At 33.0% G+C, this 19,199-nt stretch overlaps 1 protein-coding gene and 2 long non-coding RNA genes across 22 annotated transcripts; 2 read left to right on the forward strand and 1 right to left on the reverse strand.

Moving 5' to 3' along the window:
- Positions 1–13,230: 13,230 nt before the first annotated feature.
- Positions 13,231–15,290, forward strand: LOC116931279. Of its 9 annotated transcripts, none has more exons than XR_006651415.1 (9): positions 13,231–13,327; positions 13,583–13,672; positions 13,726–13,890; positions 13,953–14,027; positions 14,108–14,187; positions 14,256–14,408; positions 14,485–14,563; positions 14,628–14,782; positions 14,851–15,290. It is a non-coding gene; the product is annotated as an uncharacterized LOC116931279 (long non-coding RNA). The 9 variants fall into 9 exon arrangements; XR_004398856.2 differs by having other exon boundaries at positions 13,232–13,327; positions 14,495–14,563; XR_006651416.1 differs by having other exon boundaries at positions 13,232–13,327; positions 13,962–14,027; positions 14,495–14,563.
- Positions 15,291–16,325: 1,035 nt separating this feature from the next.
- LOC116931280 lies at positions 16,326–18,262 on the reverse strand. Of its 12 annotated transcripts, none has more exons than XR_006651422.1 (7): positions 18,103–18,262; positions 17,908–17,996; positions 17,587–17,804; positions 17,229–17,400; positions 17,008–17,069; positions 16,757–16,813; positions 16,326–16,686 (listed from the first exon to the last, which is right to left on the reverse strand). XR_006651422.1 is itself a non-coding variant. In XM_045179083.1 (5 exons), exons 1-5 carry the CDS (start codon positions 17,321–17,323, stop codon positions 16,625–16,627), a joined length of 306 nt encoding a protein of 101 aa, XP_045035018.1. In that variant the 5' UTR covers positions 17,324–17,363; the 3' UTR covers positions 16,326–16,624. The 12 variants fall into 12 exon arrangements, 1 of the variants encoding a protein (XP_045035018.1); XR_006651423.1 differs by adding an exon at positions 16,913–16,942 and having other exon boundaries at positions 17,144–17,400; positions 17,908–18,262; XR_006651418.1 differs by having other exon boundaries at positions 17,908–18,262.
- On the forward strand, positions 16,622–17,313 carry LOC116931282. The gene is made up of 3 exons (XR_004398871.2): positions 16,622–16,761; positions 16,898–17,104; positions 17,172–17,313. It is a non-coding gene; the product is annotated as an uncharacterized LOC116931282 (long non-coding RNA).
- Positions 18,263–19,199: the final 937 nt, after the last annotated feature.

Below are 19,199 nucleotides of genomic sequence, written 5' to 3' on the forward strand. Positions count from 1 at the left end.
TGATTTTTGGAGAATTTCAAGAGATGTCGTATTTTGCCGATTTTGACAAAAGTGGGAAGGCTATACCCTTCCCACTTTTTCATTTTTGGCCAAATATCAAATTTTGCTTAAAATACATGATTTCGATTCAGAATTGAATGAAAATCATGGAAATCAGGTTTATTTTTCTATTGGTTTTATAGTTTTTTATCTAAACGTTAAAAACCATAAATTAAGTTGTTGCGCTAACAGCACTGTTTTCGTTAAATTTTAAAATGGCTGGTTAAACGAGAATAACCAATCACTAAATCGAAATCAGCGTTTAATTTCGAATATGCCATGTGATTTATGGAGAATTTCAAGAGATGTCGTTTTTTGCCGATTTTGACAAAAGTGGGAAGGCTATACCCTTCCCACTTTTTCATTTTTGGCCAAATTTCAAATTTTGCTTAAAATACATGATTTCGATTCAGAATTGAATGAAAATCATGGAAATCAGGTTTATTTTTCTATTGGTTGTTATAGTTTTTATCTAAACGTTAAAAACCATAAATTAAGTTGTTGCGCTAACAGCACTGTTTTCGTTAAATTTTAAAACGGCTGGTTAAACGAGATAACCAATGACTAAATCGAAATCAGCGTTTCAATTTCGAATATGCCATGTGATTTATGGAGAATTTCAAGAGATGTCGTATTTTGCCGATTTTGACAAAAGTGGGAAGGCTATACCCTTCCCACTTTTTCATTTTTGGCCAAATTTCAAATTTTGCTTAAAATACATGATTTCGATTCAGAATTGAATGAAAATCATGGAAATCAGGTTTATTTTTCTATTGGTGTTATAGTTTTTATCTAACCGTAAAAAACCATAAATTGAATTGGTGCGCTAACAGCACTGTTTTCGTTAAATTTTAAAACGGCTGGTTTAACGAGATAACCAATGACTAATTCGAAATCAGCGTTCAATTTCGAATATGCCATGTGATTTATGGAGAATTTCAAGAGATGTCGTTTTTTGCCGATTTTGACAAAAGTGGGAAGGCTATACCCTTCCCACTTTTTCATTTTTGGCCAAATTTCAAATTTTGCTTAAAATACATGATTTCGATTCAGAATTGAATGAAAATCATGGAAATCAGGTTTATTTTTCTATTGGTGTTATAGTTTTTTATCTAACCGTAAAAAACCATAAATTGAATTGGTGCGCTAACAGCACTGTTTTCGTTAAATTTTAAAACGGCTGGTTTAACGAGATAACCAATGACTAAATCGAAATCAGCGTTCAATTTCGAATATGCCATGTGATTTTTGGAGAATTTCAAGAGATGTCGTTTTTTGCCGATTTTGACAAAAGTGGGAAGGCTATACCCTTCCCACTTTTTCATTTTTGGCCAAATTTCAAATTTTGCTTAAAATACATGATTTCGATTCAGAATTGAATGAAAATCATGGAAATCAGGTTTATTTTTCTATTGGTTTTATAGTTTTCTATCTAAACGTTAAAAACCATAAATTAAGTTGTTGCGCTAACAGCACTGTTTTCGTTAAATTTTAAAACGGCTGGTTTAACGAGATAACCAATGACTAATTCGAAATCAGCGTTCAATTTCGAATATGCCATGTGATTTATGGAGAATTTCAAGAGATGTCGTTTTTTGCCGATTTTGACAAAAGTGGGAAGGCTATACCCTTCCCACTTTTTCATTTTTGGCCAAATTTCAAATTTTGCTTAAAATACATGATTTCGATTCAGAATTGAATGAAAATCATGGAAATCAGGTTTATTTTTCTATTGGTTTTATAGTTTTTTATCTAAACGTTAAAAACCATAAATTAAGTTGTTGCGCTAACAGCACTGTTTTCGTTAAATTTTAAAACGGCTGGTTAAACGAGATAACCAATGACTAATTCGAAATCAGCGTTCAATTTCGAATATGCCATGTGATTTATGGAGAATTTCAAGAGATGTCGTTTTTTGCCGATTTTGACAAAAGTGGGAAGGCTATCCCCACTTTTTATTCAAATTTTTCTTAAAATACAGATTTGATCAAAATTAAAAATAAAATTTTATTTTTAGTGTTTCGCTAATTTTATATAAACCAATGACTAATTCAATTTTCAGCATGTATTTTGGAGTTTAAAATGCTCTTTTGACAAAAGTGGAAGGCTATACCCTTCCCACTTTTTCATTTTTGGCCAAATTTCAAATTTTGCTTAAAATACATGATTTCGATTCAGAATTGAATGAAAATCATGGAAATCAGGTTTATTTTTCTATTGGTTTTATAGTTTTCTATCTAAACGTTAAAAACCATAAATTAAGTTGTTGCGCTAACAGCACTGTTTTCGTTAAATTTTAAAACGGCTGGTTAAACGAGATAACCAATGACTAATTCGAAATCAGCGTTCAATTTCGAATATGCCATGTGATTTATGGAGAATTTCAAGAGATGTCGTATTTTGCCGATTTTGACAAAAGTGGGAAGGCTATACCCTTCCCACTTTTTCATTTTTGGCCAAATTTCAAATTTTGCTTAAAATACATGATTTCGATTCAGAATTGAATGAAAATCATGGAAATCAGGTTTATTTTTCTATTGGTTTTATAGTTTTTTATCTAAACGTTAAAAACCATAAATTAAGTTGTTGCGCTAACAGCACTGTTTTCGTTAATTTTTAAAACGGCTAGTTTAAAGAGAAAACCAATGACTGAATCGAAATCAGCGTTTAATTTCGAATATGCCATGTGATTTATGGAGAATTTCAAGAGATGTCGTTTTTTGCCGATTTTGACAAAAGTGGGAAGGCTATACCCTTCCCACTTTTTCATTTTTGGCCAAATTTCAAATTTTGCTTAAAATACATGATTTCGATTCAGAATTGAATGAAAATCATGGAAATCAGGTTTATTTTTCTATTGGTTTTATAGTTTTCTATCTAAACGTTAAAAACCATAAATTGAAGTTGTTGCGCTAACAGCACTGTTTTCGTTAAATTTTAAAACGGCTGGTTAAACGAGATAACCAATGACTAATTCGAAATCAGCGTTCAATTTCGAATATGCCATGTGATTTATGGAGAATTTCAAGAGATGTCGTATTTTGCCGATTTTGACAAAAGTGGGAAGGCTAATCCCTTCCCACTTTTTCATTTTTGGCCAAATTTCAAATTTTGCTTAAAATACATGATTTCGATTCAGAATTGAATGAAAATCATGGAAATCAGGTTTATTTTTCTATTGGTTTTATAGTTTTCTATCTAAACGTTAAAAACCATAAATTAAGTTGTTGCGCTAACAGCACTGTTTTCGTTAAATTTTAAAACGGCTGGTTAAACGAGATAACCAATGACTAATTCGAAATCAGCGTTCAATTTCGAATATGCCATGTGATTTTTGGAGAATTTCAAGAGATGTCGTATTTTGCCGATTTTGACAAAAGTGGGAAGGCTATACCCTTCCCACTTTTTTTTTGGCCATTTTTGGCCAAATTTCAAATTTTGCTTAAAATACATGATTTCGATTCAGAATTGAATGAAAATCATGGAAATCAGGTTTATTTTTCTATTGGTTTTATAGTTTTCTATCTAAACGTAAAAAACCATAAATTTAAGTTGGTGCGCTAACAGCACTGTTTTCGTTAAATTTTAAAACGGCTGGTTAAACGAGATAACCAATGACTAATTCGAAATCAGCGTTCAATTTCGAATATGCCATGTGATTTTTGGAGAATTTCAAGAGATGTCGTATTTTGCCGATTTTGACAAAAGTGGGAAGGCTATTATAAAAAAATTTTAAAAAAAAAAATATGCGAAAAAAGGCTATACCCTTCCCACTTTTTCATTTTTGGCCAAATTTCAAATTTTGCTTAAAATACATGATTTCGATTCAGAATTGAATGAAAATCATGGAAATCAGGTTTATTTTTCTATTGGTTTTATAGTTTTCTATCTAAACGTTAAAAACCATAAATTAAGTTGTTGCGCTAACAGCACTGTTTTCGTTAAATTTTAAAACGGCTGGTTAAACGAGATAACCAATGACTAATTCGAAATCAGCGTTCAATTTCGAATATGCCATGTGATTTTTGGAGAATTTCAAGAGATGTCGTATTTTGCCGATTTTGACAAAAGTGGGAAGGCTATACCCTTCCCACTTTTTCATTTTTGGCCAAATTTCAAATTTTGCTTAAAATACATGATTTCGATTCAGAATTGAATGAAAATCATGGAAATCAGGTTTATTTTTCTATTGGTTTTATAGTTTTCTATCTAAACGTTAAAAACCATAAATTGAATTGTTGCGCTAACAGCACTGTTTTCGTTAAATTTTAAAACGGCTGGTTAAACGAGATAACCAATGACTAATTCGAAATCAGCGTTCAATTTCGAATATGCCATGTGATTTTTGGAGAATTTCAAGAGATGTCGTATTTTGCCGATTTTGACAAAAGTGGGAAGGCTATACCCTTCCCACTTTTTATTTTTGGCCAAATTTCAAATTTTGCTTAAAATACATGATTTCGATTCAGAATTGAATGAAAATCATGGAAATCAGGTTTATTTTTCTATTGGTTTTATAGTTTTCTATCTAAACCGTTAAAAACCATAAATTAAGTTGTTGCGCTAACAGCACTGTTTTCGTTAAATTTTAAAACGGCTGGTTAAACGAGATAACCAATGACTAATTCGAAATCAGCGTTCAATTTCGAATATGCCATGTGATTTATGGAGAATTTCAAGAGATGTCGTTTTTTGCCGATTTTGACAAAAGTGGGAAGGCTATACCCTTCCCACTTTTTCATTTTTGGCCAAATTTCAAATTTTGCTTAAAATACATGATTTCGATTCAGAATTGAATGAAAATCATGGAAATCAGGTTTATTTTTCTATTGGTGTTTATAGTTTTTATCTAAACGTTAAAAACCATAAATTAAGTTGTTGCGCTAACAGCACTGTTTTCGTTAAATTTTAAAACGGCTGGCTGGTTAAACGAGATAACCAATGACTAAATCGAAATCAGCGTTCAATTTCGAATATGCCATGTGATTTTTGGAGAATTTCAAGAGATGTCGTTTTTTGCCGATTTTGACAAAAGTGGGAAGGCTATACCCTTCCCACTTTTTCATTTTTGGCCAAATTTCAAATTTTGCTTAAAATACATGATTTCGATTCAGAATTGAATGAAAATCATGGAAATCAGGTTTATTTTTCTATTGGTGTTTTATAGTTTTCTATCTAAACGTTAAAAACCATAAATTAAATTGTTGCGCTAACAGCACTGTTTTCGTTAAATTTTAAAACGGCTGGTTAAACGAGATAACCAATGACTAATAAATCGAAATCAGCGTTCAATTTCGAATATGCCATGTGATTTATTGGAGAATTTCAAGAGATTTTTTTTTTTTTTTTAAAAAAATAAGAGTATTTTTTTTTTTTTTTTTTTTTTTTTTTTTTAATTTTTAAATTTTTTTAAAAATTTTTTTTTTTTTTTTAAAATTAAAAAAAAATTATGGAAATTAGGTTTTTTTTTCTATTGGTTTTATAGTTTTTATCTAAACGTTAAAAACCATAAATTAAGTTGTTTCGCTAACAGCACTGTTTTCGTTAATTTTAAAATAAAATGGCTGGTTAAACGAGAAAACACACTGAACGAAATCAGCTTTAATTTCGAATATGCCATTGATTTATGGAGAATTTCAAGAGATGCTTTTTGCCGATTTTAGAAAAAAGTGGGAAGGCTATACCCTTCCCACTTTTTCATTTTTGGCCAAATTTCAAATTTTGCTTAAAATACATGATTTCGATTCAGAATTGAATGAAAATCATGGAAATCAGGTTTATTTTTCTATTGGTTTTATAGTTTTCTATCTAAACGTTAAAAACCATAAATTAAGTTGTTGCGCTAACAGCACTGTTTTCGTTAATTTTTAAAATGGCTGGTTAAACGAGAAAACCAATCACTGAATCGAAATCAGCGTTTAATTTCGAATATGCCATGTGATTTATGGAGAATTTCAAGAGATGTCGTTTTTTGCCGATTTTGACAAAAGTGGGAAGGCTATACCCTTCCCACTTTTTCATTTTTGGCCAAATTTCAGATTTTGCTTAAAATACATGATTTCGATTCAGAATTGAATGAAAATCATGGAAATCAGGTTTATTTTTCTATTGGTTTTATAGTTTTCTATCTAAACGTTAAAAACCATAAATTAAGTTGTTGCGCTAACAGCACTGTTTTCGTTAAATTTTAAAACGGCTTGTTTAACGAGATAACCAATGACTAAATCGAAATCAGCGTTCAATTTCGAATATGCCATGTGATTTTTGGAGAATTTCAAGAGATGTCGTTTTTTGCCGATTTTGACAAAAGTGGGAAGGCTATACCCTTCCCACTTTTTCATTTTTGGCCAAATTTCAGATTTTGCTTAAAATACATGATTTCGATTCAGAATTGAATGAAAATCATGGAAATCAGGTTTATTTTTCTATTGGTTTTATAGTTTTCTATCTAAACGTTAAAAACCATAAATTAAGTTGTTGCGCTAACAGCACTGTTTTCGTTAAATTTTAAAACGGCTGGTTAAACGAGATAACCAATGACTAATTCGAAATCAGCGTTCAATTTCGAATATGCCATGTGATTTTTGGAGAATTTCAAGAGATGTCGTATTTTTTGCCGATTTTGACAAAAGTGGGAAGGCTATACCCTTCCCACTTTTTTTCCAAATTTATATTTCAACCACAAATTTCGTTTAAAACGCAACTAACAAATCGAAATCAGCGTTTAATTTCGAATATGCCATGAGTATTTATGGAGAATTTCAAGAGATGTCGGTTTTTGCCGATTTTGACATAAAAACACCCTTTCCCACTTTTTCATTTTTGGCCAAATTTCAAATTTTGCTTAAAATACATGATTTCGATTCAGAATTGAATGAAAATCATAGAAATCAGGTTTATTTTTCTATTGGTGTTATAGTTTTTTATCTAACCGTAAAAAACCATAAATTGAATTGGTACGCTAACAGCACTGTTTTCGTTAAATTTTAAAACGGCTTGTTTAACGAGATAACCAATGACTAAATCGAAATCAGCGTTCAATTTCGAATATGCCATGTGATTTTTGGAGAATTTCAAGAGATGTCGTTTTTTGTCGATTTTGACAAAAGTGGGAAGGCTATACCCTTCCCACTTTTTCATTTTTGGCCAAATTTCAGATTTTGCTTAAAATACATGATTTCGATTCAGAATTGAATGAAAATCATGGAAATCAGGTTTATTTTTCTATTGGTTTTATAGTTTTCTATCTAAACGTTAAAAACCATAAATTAAGTTGTTGCGCTAACAGCACTGTTTTCGTTAAATTTTAAAACGGCTGGTTAAACGAGATAACCAATGACTAATTCGAAATCAGCGTTCAATTTCGAATATGCCATGTGATTTTTGGAGAATTTCAAGAGATGTCGTATTTTGCCGATTTTGACAAAAGTGGGAAGGCTATACCCTTCCCACTTTTTCATTTTTGGCCAAATTTCAAATTTTGCTTAAAATACATGATTTCGATTCAGAATTGAATGAAAATCATGGAAATCAGGTTTATTTTTCTATTGGTTTTATAGTTTTCTATCTAAACGTTAAAAACCATAAATTGAGTTGTTTCGCTAACAGCACTGTTTTCGTTAATTTTTAAAATGGCTGGTTAAACGAGAAAACCAATCACTGAATCGAAATCAGCGTTTAATTTCGAATATGCCATGTGATTTATGGAGAATTTCAAGAGATGTCGTTTTTTGCCGATTTTGACAAAAGTGGGAAGGCTATACCCTTCCCACTTTTTCATTTTTGGCCAAATTTCAAATTTTGCTTAAAATACATGATTTCGATTCAGAATTGAATGAAAATCATGGAAATCAGGTTTATTTTTCTATTGGTGTTATAGTTTTTATCTAACCGTAAAAAACCATAAATTGAATTGGTACGCTAACAGCACTGTTTTCGTTAAATTTTAAAACGGCTTGTTTAACGAGATAACCAATGACTAAATTGAAATCAGCGTTCAATTTCGAATATGCCATGTGATTTTTGGAGAATTTCAAGAGATGTCGTTTTTTGTCGATTTTGACAAAAGTGGGAAGGCTATACCCTTCCCACTTTTTCATTTTTGGCCAAATTTCAGATTTTGCTTAAAATACATGATTTCGATTCAGAATTGAATGAAAATCATGGAAATCAGGTTTATTTTTCTATTGGTTTTATAGTTTTCTATCTAAACGTTAAAAACCATAAATTAAGTTGTTGCGCTAACAGCACTGTTTTCGTTAAATTTTAAAACGGCTGGTTAAACGAGATAACCAATGACTAATTCGAAATCAGCGTTCAATTTCGAATATGCCATGTGATTTTTGGAGAATTTCAAGAGATGTCGTATTTTGCCGATTTTGACAAAAGTGGGAAGGCTATACCCTTCCCACTTTTTCATTTTTGGCCAAATTTCAAATTTTGCTTAAAATACATGATTTCGATTCAGAATTGAATGAAAATCATGGAAATCAGGTTTATTTTTCTATTGGTTTTATAGTTTTCTATCTAAACGTTAAAAACCATAAATTAAGTTGTTTCGCTAACAGCACTGTTTTCGTTAATCTTTAAAATGGCTGGTTAAACGAGAAAACCAATCACTGAGTCGAAATCAGCGTTTAATTTCGAATATGCCATGTGATTAATGGAGAATTTCAAGAGATGTCGTTTTTTGCCGATTTTAACAAAAGTGGGAAGGCTATACCCTTCCCACTTTTTCATTTTTGGCCAAATTTCAAATTTTGCTTAAAATACATGATTTCGATTCAGAATTGAATGAAAATCATGTAAATCAGGTTTATTTTTCTATTGGTTTTATAGTTTTCTATCTAAACGTTAAAAACCATAAATTAAGTTGTTTCGCTAACAGCACTGTTTTCGTTAATTTTTAAAATGGCTGGTTAAACGAGAAAACCAATCACTGAGTCGAAATCAGCGTTTAATTTCGAATATGCCATGTGATTTATGGAGAATTTCAAGAGATGTCGTTTTTTGCCGATTTTGACAAAAGTGGGAAGGCTATACCCTTCCCACTTTTTCATTTTTGGCCAAATTTCAAATTTTGCTTAAAATACATGATTTCGATTCAGAATTGAATGAAAATCATGGAAATCAGGTTTATTTTTCTAGTGGTTTTATAGTTTTCTATCTAAACGTTAAAAACCATAAATTAAGTTGTTTCGCTAACAGCACTGTTTTCGTTAATTTTTAAAATGGCTGGTTAAACGAGAAAACCAATCACTGAATCGAAATCAGCGTTTAATTTCGAATATGCCATGTGATTTATGGAGAATTTCAAGAGATGTCGTTTTTTGCCGATTTTGACAAAAGTGGGAAGGCTATACCCTTCCCACTTTTTCATTTTTGGCCAAATTTCAAATTTTGCTTAAAATACATGATTTCGATTCAGAATTGAATGAAAATCATGGAAATCAGGTTTATTTTTCTATTGGTGTTATAGTTTTTTATCTAACCGTAAAAAACCATAAATTGAATTGGTACGCTAACAGCACTGTTTTCGTTAAATTTTAAAACGGCTTGTTTAACGAGATAACCAATGACTAAATTGAAATCAGCGTTCAATTTCGAATATGCCATGTGATTTTTGGAGAATTTCAAGAGATGTCGTTTTTTGTCGATTTTGACAAAAGTGGGAAGGCTATACCCTTCCCACTTTTTCATTTTTGGCCAAATTTCAGATTTTGCTTAAAATACATGATTTCGATTCAGAATTGAATGAAAATCATGGAAATCAGGTTTATTTTTCTATTGGTTTTATAGTTTTCTATCTAAACGTTAAAAACCATAAATTAAGTTGTTGCGCTAACAGCACTGTTTTCGTTAAATTTTAAAACGGCTGGTTAAACGAGATAACCAATGACTAATTCGAAATCAGCGTTCAATTTCGAATATGCCATGTGATTTTTGGAGAATTTCAAGAGATGTCGTATTTTGCCGATTTTGACAAAAGTGGGAAGGCTATACCCTTCCCACTTTTTCATTTTTGGCCAAATTTCAAATTTTGCTTAAAATACATGATTTCGATTCAGAATTGAATGAAAATCATGGAAATCAGGTTTATTTTTCTATTGGTTTTATAGTTTTCTATCTAAACGTTAAAAACCATAAATTAAGTTGTTTCGCTAACAGCACTGTTTTCGTTAATCTTTAAAATGGCTGGTTAAACGAGAAAACCAATCACTGAGTCGAAATCAGCGTTTAATTTCGAATATGCCATGTGATTAATGGAGAATTTCAAGAGATGTCGTTTTTTGCCGATTTTGACAAAAGTGGGAAGGCTATACCCTTCCCACTTTTTCATTTTTGGCCAAATTTCAAATTTTGCTTAAAATACATGATTTCGATTCAGAATTGAATGAAAATCATGGAAATCAGGTTTATTTTTCTATTGGTGTTATAGTTTTCTATTTAAACGTTAAAAACAATAAATTAAGTTGTTTCGCTAACAGCACTGTTTTCGTTAATTTTTAAAATGGCTGGTTAAACGAGAAAACCAATCACTGAATCGAAATCAGCGTTTAATTTCGAATATGCCATGTGATTTATGGAGAATTTCAAGAGATGTCGTTTTTTGCCGATTTTGACAAAAGTGGGAAGGCTACACCCTTCCCACTTTTTCATTTTTGGCCAAATTTCAAATTTTGCTTAAAATACATGATTTCGATTCAGAATTGAATGAAAATCATGGAAATCAGGTTTATTTTTCTATTGGTTTTATAGTTTTCTATCTAAACGTTAAAAACCATAAATTAAGTTGTTTCGCTAACAGCACTGTTTTCGTTAATCTTTAAAATGGCTGGTTAAACGAGAAAACCAATCACTGAGTCGAAATCAGCGTTTAATTTCGAATATGCCATGTGATTAATGGAGAATTTCAAGAGATGTCGTTTTTTGCCGATTTTGACAAAAATGGGAAGGCTATACCCTTCCCACTTTTTCATTTTTGGCCAAATTTCAAATTTTGCTTAAAATACATGATTTCGATTCAGAATTGAATGAAAATCATGGAAATCAGGTTTATTTTTCTATTGGTGTTATAGTTTTTTATCTAACCGTAAAAAACCATAAATTGAATTGGTACGCTAACAGCACTGTTTTCGTTAAATTTTAAAACGGCTGGTTTAACGAGATAACCAATTACTAAATCGAAATCAGCGTTCAATTTCGAATATGCCATGTGATTTTTGGAGAATTTCAAGAGATGTCGTATTTTGCCGATTTTGACAAAAGTGGGAAGGCTATACCCTTCCCACTTTTTCATTTTTGGCCAAATTTCAAATTTTGCTTAAAATACATGATTTCGATTCAGAATTGAATGAAAATCATGAAAATCAGGTTTATTTTTCGATTGGTGTTATAGTTTTTTATCTAACCGTAAAACACCATAAACTTGAATTGGTCCGCTAACAGCACTGTTTTCGTTAAATTTTAAAACGGCTGGTTTAACGAGATAACCAATTACTAAATCGAAATCAGCGTTCAATTTCGAATATGCCATGTGATTTTTGGAGAATTTCAAGAGATGTCGTTTTTTGCCGATTTTGACAAAAGTGGGAAGGCTATATCCTTCCCACAAAGTTTAATGGTTGGCGTACTTGAGAGCAAAGTCATGGAACCCTGGTTTGTTCACGCTGAGAGGAATCTCTATACCACGTTTCGTTGGTCTTTGTGTCTAAAATTTCGGGGTTGCTGACTGTAGAACTCCGAAACAGTAGAACTCCAAAAACATTATAACTCGAAGACATTAGACGCGTACCCCATTGTTTTACGAACGCACCATGGTGTTTTATGATTAGATTTTGCGGCTGGAAGCCATGTTTGTTTCGAGATAAACATGGCCGCCAGCCGCAATTTCTCTCTTAAAATAGTAAGGTGCGTTCGTAAAACAGTAGGGGGTACGCGTCAGTCACTTGCTCTATTATAGGGATCGGCCCCGATTAGCCATAATCGGGTTAACCGCCCCGCCCCGGGAAAAGGCAATCGGGGCTGAATCGGTGTTCCCTTTCGTCAGCTGGGGCGGGGCGGGGAAAAAATCGAGGTTAACCCGCTTGCCCCGACGCCATTTGCAAAAATAGCGCCTGAGTTTTAACTACGAATTTGATTCGGGTTTTTAACGGGGCAACCGGGGCGAATTCCCCGATTTTCATCATAATAATCGATTATGTGTTTACGTCGATCGATTGATTGCAAGCGGGGATGCAGCCCTGATTAGGCACCCGGATACAGCCCCGATTGAGTCAGGGTTCAAAAATTTTCACCCCGAGCCCCGAACGCCCCACCCCGGGCCCCGAATTTCGAAACCCGATTGGAAAAATCCACCCCGATTAGGGTCGGGGCCGATCCCTAGCTCTATACTATGCTTCCCACTTTTGTCGAAATCTGCAAAAACGAACATCTCTTAGAATTTAATAAAAAATTGCACTGTATACTCGAAATTGAACGCTGATTTCGAAAATGTCATTCATTTCTTGTCAAATCTAACGTTTTTAAAATAAATGGAGCCAACACCAAATTTTATTCAGATTAGGATTTGCAATATTTTATTATGTATGTCAAACCAAAGTTTAAAACTGGCCTCTTGTTACAAGTCGAACTTACATTCGGACTTGTTTTTTTGTTTTTTTTGCCTAATAAACTAAATTTGTGCACGATTTAAATCCTAGTTTTAACGAATATCACGGAAATGTAGTTTTGACGTCAGGATCTGGCCTTTGAAAAAAACTTTAAAAACGGAGAAACGAAGTTGTTGTTCAATTTTAAACTAACAATTTTAGACGCACATTATGAACCGATTATAACAAATTAACATACGACAACAAAAATACTTCTTCACTTGAGCGAAGACTGTGAATTAAAAGGACACATTTAATGCATGTTGAACTTTTTATATAAGCTCTCTACATGAACGAGAACGGGCGCTTGGTAGACAGTGTTGCCTCTTTTGAAATCACCTTTTTCGAAAAAACAAAACAAAAAAACTTGAAAATCCTTAAAAGTCTCGATCCTCGAAATGACATTTAAAAACTATCCCATCGACAGCTGACCAATAAGATTTAAAAAATTAACCAAGAGGGATTTAACGCACGTGGTAATTTAATTTTAATGTATTACATTTACAATCTGTAATATTTTAAGGCAACACTGTCTACCTATACGCCCCCTCTCGGGAATGGAAGAGAGCTTATATAAAGACTCCACCATACTTGAAAATCGCTATTTAACTGATAGTGTCGCTGTTCGCTGAAGTGTTGTAAGTATTATTGGAAGTGAATTTTAAGTTTGGAGAAGATAGTTTCTCATTGTACATTCCATTTTGTCTTAATCTTCTTTGCACAATCAATTAAAATAAAGTACTTTATTTCTTAAGAGATTCTTAATCTTCCTCTAAAATTGTTAGTTTAAAATCTCTTTGTGTTTTGTTGTTAAAGTAATGTTTTTAAATTTTTTTTAGTTATATAGCTAATTGCAAAATTTGTATTGTATGTGTTGTAATAACTTTGAATAGACAATTTGGCTGTGGATAGCATGTCAGCATTGGTGTGTAACTTGCTGTTCGTGACATGATGCTGCTTTCTATTGTGGTTGTGTTATGCTGGTGAGTTGGTTAAAAAATGAAATTTTCAAAGTTTTCATTTATTTATTTTCAAGATTTACCATAATTGTACTCTTCGATGAATGTTGCAGTAAATTGTGGTACCAGACAAGTGAGTCATTGATCTGCCAATTATTGGTAGGTGGTTTGGTTTACTTTGTGGTCTAGGAATTCAATGCATTCTGTTGGAACTGAAGAGTTAATGATCTTTCATCTGAGTGGTAATGAAACTTTCATTTCAGATTTTTTGGAGCATTCTATAATGTTTGTTTTTTATGGAGAGATTTTATAGTTGGTTGCCAGTTGTGACTAGTTTGCTGGAATGATAATTTCTTTGCTTAACATGTTCCATGGCTAGGTAAGGACTTGATCCACCATTTTATGTTACAATTTGATAAGAGTATATACAAATGGTAATTTCATTTTTTCCTATTTCAGGTTGCTTGGTACTAGAATAAATTTTCCACTTGGAGGATGTTACTGTAGAATATTCTGATTTATGGTGATTTTGCCGTAATGTAAGATGGATTGTTTTTCCGTCATACTATTAACCGTTTAATAATTCTGAAGCTTATTTGGCCTGTAGGTTACTGGGTTTCTAAGACCAGAAGCTGTTTAACAGACGCGGCGTTTTCGGGGAAGACTTCATTCGTTATTGGAATTGTTTCCGTGAATTCTATTTGTAGATTTAAATTAAATTGATCAAAATCCAAGTGGTGTTGGTTGATGTCTGTCTGAGGTAGCCAGTGTTTGTAAATACCTATTATTTAACTTGACAATCGAAACCTGAATATGCTATGATTGTTAATTCTCAGTTGTGTTCAGGATGACCTAGGGTGCTGGTGATTTTTTTACTATAGAAGCGACCACGTAGTAGGCGATAAGTCTGTTTGGGTAATTACAATCTAGTTTAATATTTCTTTAGTTTTAATCGGGAGTTTTCTGATCTATTTGTTAGGTCCAAAGCGTTGCCTGTTTGATTCTACATCCGGCCTTACTTTATTGAAAGTGCTGTACCTTCGTTAACGGAGTCTTTCGAACGGCCACGCACGAATCAAAATCCTTTTTGAGATTTTAGAAACAAGATGTTGAGCAGGTGTTACTAATGCTATGGTATTTCAATTTTCTAAGTGTTTTCGCATGAAATTTGAATTCATTCACGTTTTGTTTCTTTAACGTAGGTTGATATTGCTGGTTCCGGTGATTTCCGAGAAAAGCATGCAGATGGAAATTGGAGGCAAATGTTGAGACGGTGTCCGAAAATTTCCTATTAAATTTTCTCGTATTTTTGTACTTGATGGAAAGCTTTTTAGTGAATATCTGGGCTCTTGTTTATTGTGGCCATGTTTCCATTGACTTGTGATAGATTTGTGGCGTTGTAAATTGTTGAATGATGTGGAGACTTGGAATTTTTGTTGTCAGCTGACGATAGGCATACGAAAAAATGCTAATGAACTATATGTGTTAATGGTAAAACTCGCATGGGTAATGCTATTTTCCTCTAACTAGCCACCTTACGGGTAATATCTGCTATTGGTCTATTGTTGTGGTTATCCCGTCCTAACTAATAAGATAGCGTTTACATTATTGTGATGGTATCTCAATAAACAATTTGAATCGATTTTCTATTTTTGATTTTGATTTTTGATTTAAATTATCTCATTATTAACCAATAAATTTTTGTCGCGGTAAATATTTTCCAGTGGAAATTTTTATGCGCGATATTTTTTTATGCGGCAAAAATTTCTTTTCAGGAAAATTTTCCCGGTTTTTTTTTTTTTTTTTTCAGAAAAATTTTCTGGAATTTTTTTTTTTTTTCTCGAGAATTTTTTTTTCTTTTCATGAAAATCATCATTTTATTAAAAACCAATTTGAGAAAAAAGGAAACATTATTAAGCAGTCCATGTAGGACTCGAACCTTAGACCTTTGTGGTGCTGTGCCGCTGCTCTACCACTGAGCTATTTCTCACAATTTTAAATGTATAATTTTACATAATAACGCAAAACCCTGTGGAAACTTAAAAATGTTCTTGAAACCTCGAGCTGAGGATACAGAGGCCAATCATGGCCCAACGGACGGGCTACGGCCTTGGAGCTTGACGGTGTATCTCCTGAATACAAGTCAAGTACCCTACTCCAATTAGCCACGTCGTGGTCTCTGGGGAACCTGGCTCGGCTGCCCTGGGAATTCGACTATTTATCACTCGAATCCCTACCAGATACCCATCTCCAAGTGGTCATGTTTTGGTCTAGGAAGGTAGGAAAGCAGGCTTAGCTACCCTAACGGAATTCAACCGACACGAAATGCAGTTGCATCACATTGCTGCTATATGGATTGCATATTCTTATTTAACTTCAACAGGAGTTGAACCCTGTATTATCGATATACAATGCCGATGCTCAACCATTGAGCTATAAGTCGCGTATATTGAATGACAATGTCCCTTATTGATTGAGAGAAATTTCGTCAACACTTAGATATAAAACATGTTTGCGTAATATAATAACTTAAGTTAAAGCTAATACATTATCAACATAGGATGAAATTACATTTAATTCACGTCCAGATTGCCAAATTTAAAAGGTATGAATCCCACGAGTGCATTCACTGTTTGTACACACACTTTAATAAGAGAAAATTAAAGGTAAATGTTGCTTACAAATTATTAGAGAAAATTTATTATTGACAGTTTTCAACACATTCAAATAACGAGGGTACCGACATAGCCCTCCAATGATGTCATTGAACTATGACGATCCCTACGTCCTCTTTCTGATCAGAACCCTACAAACCTCGGTACATGTTATTTCTATACATACCATACAGTAGGGGGCGTGACCCTCTAGGAGCTTATGTGAGTCAAGGGGAAACGGGGCCACCGAAAAGAAGGGAGCCCAGATATACACTTCAGTGGATATGAATTAAATACTGTATCATCTGCTTGGAATCGGCCGCTAATTCGTTATATGCCCGATCATTCTCCCCAAACTACAGCATCTCAGTTTACTTGACGTTCCTGGAATACAAAAAGTTTTAGACACTGAGAATTTCGCAAAATATCTTGAATAATGCAGTACAAAATATACCTAAGGTGAGATTGCGTAATTCCTTTAGGATTTCCCGGAATAAGTTTATAACAGTATCTGTCACAAAAACAAAGTTCAAAAGTCTTGTATGGCTTAATACTGGATGATTTGAAAGATTGAGATATTATCTTATTATTACAGGCTCAAAATTTTTACCTTTTTCTTTCCCATCATGTCTTTTTAAAACTATTGTTTGGCAAGCACGGTTGTTAAAGGGACTTCTATGTGTAATTTGACAACAAGAGACCCACCTGTCGACGGAAATGTTTCCACTCGTCTGGTCGAAACGACAGCAATCATTTTCCTTGATATCCTAGAACAAAAAGATTTGGAGACACTGAGAATTTAGTAAAATATCTTTAGAAATGGATAAAAAGCCATAGATACTTTAAATGAAATTTCAAAATTCCTTTAGGATTTCCAAGCGCATGTTTATAACACAATCGGAAAAAAAAAAAAAAAGAAGGATCACCAGTCTTGCATTGATGAATACTGAAGGATTTGAATAGTGCAGATAATATCTTCACGAGACAGGCTAAAAATTTTTTCCTTTTTCTTTCCCATCATGCAGGGTATTTCTTTAACTACTGTTAGGTTAACACAATTGTTAGCATGATTTCCATCTATAGTTTGACAACCTGAGACTGAAAGGATTAAATTGTTACTGAAAATACTGCAACATCTGCTCTGAATTGGTTGCTAACTCATGACATGCACATATCATTTTTTCCAAACTATATCATTTCATTTTCCTTAATGTTCATTTCTATTACCAAAAGATTTGAAGACACAGAGAATTTGTAAAATGTCTCAAGAAAAGCCACATGTACCTGAGGTGAAATTGCCTTATTCCTTCAGGATTTCCAGTATTAACTTTATAATGTGGTCAGAAACAAAAAGGAAGATCACAATTCTTGCATTGCTTAGTATTGAATGACTGGAAAGTTGGAGATATTATCTTCACAGAACAGGCTCAACATTTTACAATGTGTTTTTCTTTCCTACCACACAGCTTAATTACTTGACCTAGTAGTAAACACAACCTAACCTAGTAGTAAACACAATTGTTAAAGTGACTTCCATCTGTTATTTGCCAACCAAGAAACAGGAGTGAACAAGTTAAATTGGTTCTGAAAGGTTTTGAGACACACCTGTCTGTTTGGTGAAGTTAAATTTCTTTCTTAAATTTGTATGAGGAATGCTGAACCAATTGACTGGGCATCCATAACATTTTCTTCAGCTGTAACATACAACACAAGCACCTATAAATCAAATGCTAATAACAACAACTAGTAGACATAAAGCAAACCATAAACCATGGTGTATGAGTTTATTGGTAAGCGTACATGAGAGCAGAGTCATGGAACCCTGGTTGGTTCACGCTTTTTCAGGTGTCGTCTGCTCCATTCGGTTTCCCTTATCACTGTTGTGATTGGCTGTTGAAGTTTTCAAACACGTTTCCTGATTGGTGCATTCATCACACACTCGCTGGAGGCTCTGACTGCTATTTCCGAAATTAGACACAATTATACCCTTCCCACTTTTGTCAAAATCTGCAAAAACGAACATCTCTGAAAACACGAATTGAACGCTGATTTTGAAAATGTCATTCATTTTTTGTCAAATCTAACGTTCTTAAAATAAACGGAACCAACACCAAATGTTATTCAGATTAGGATTTGCAATATTTTATTATGTAAGTCAAGTCAAAGTTTAAAACTGGCTTCTTGTAACAAGTCGTACTTAAATTCGAACTTGTTTTGTTTTTTTGCCTATTAAACTAAATTTGTGCACGATTTAGATCCTAGTTTTAACGAAAATCACGGAAATCTGGTTTTGACGTCAGGATCTGGTTTTTGAAATAAACTTTAAAAACGGATAAACTAAGTTGTTGCGCTATTATCACTTTGTTTCTCTTTATTTAAGTAAATTGCTGATTCGACTCGGGTAAAATAAACGACAAAAACTGTGACAACATATATGGACGACCCACCGAAGAAAACAAAACATGATCCTCACAATGCTTGTAACTGTAATGATGAGAATGCCACATTCTCATCCTTCACTTTCAAAAAAAAAAAAATTATACGAACGGGCAATAAAATAGAACTGTCTTTCATAGAGTTGAATTGTACGTTAAGAAGATGCCAAACTTTCTGAATTTAAGTCACTGTTCCCTCTTTACTTCCATAATTTGTTGATATACCACCTAGTTTTTTTTATAGTATCACGTACAGTCTGTGTTAGTTTCTTCAATGCTTTTCTTGCCGGAATCGGCCCTACCAAAGAATAAAGAACATTACCCATTAACGAGCTATGTGCGAAATGAAGCAACGGTTCGAGGTGCACAAGAAAACAAAACGTGTTATCGAATTGACATTTAACTATTTCGTTACCATGAGTTATTGAGTAGTTGCCAACGACCATTTTCATCACACGACAT

This window comes from Daphnia magna, linkage group LG9 (genome assembly GCF_020631705.1).
Source record: "Daphnia magna isolate NIES linkage group LG9, ASM2063170v1.1, whole genome shotgun sequence".
NCBI classification, from domain to species: domain Eukaryota; kingdom Metazoa; phylum Arthropoda; class Branchiopoda; order Diplostraca; family Daphniidae; genus Daphnia; species Daphnia magna.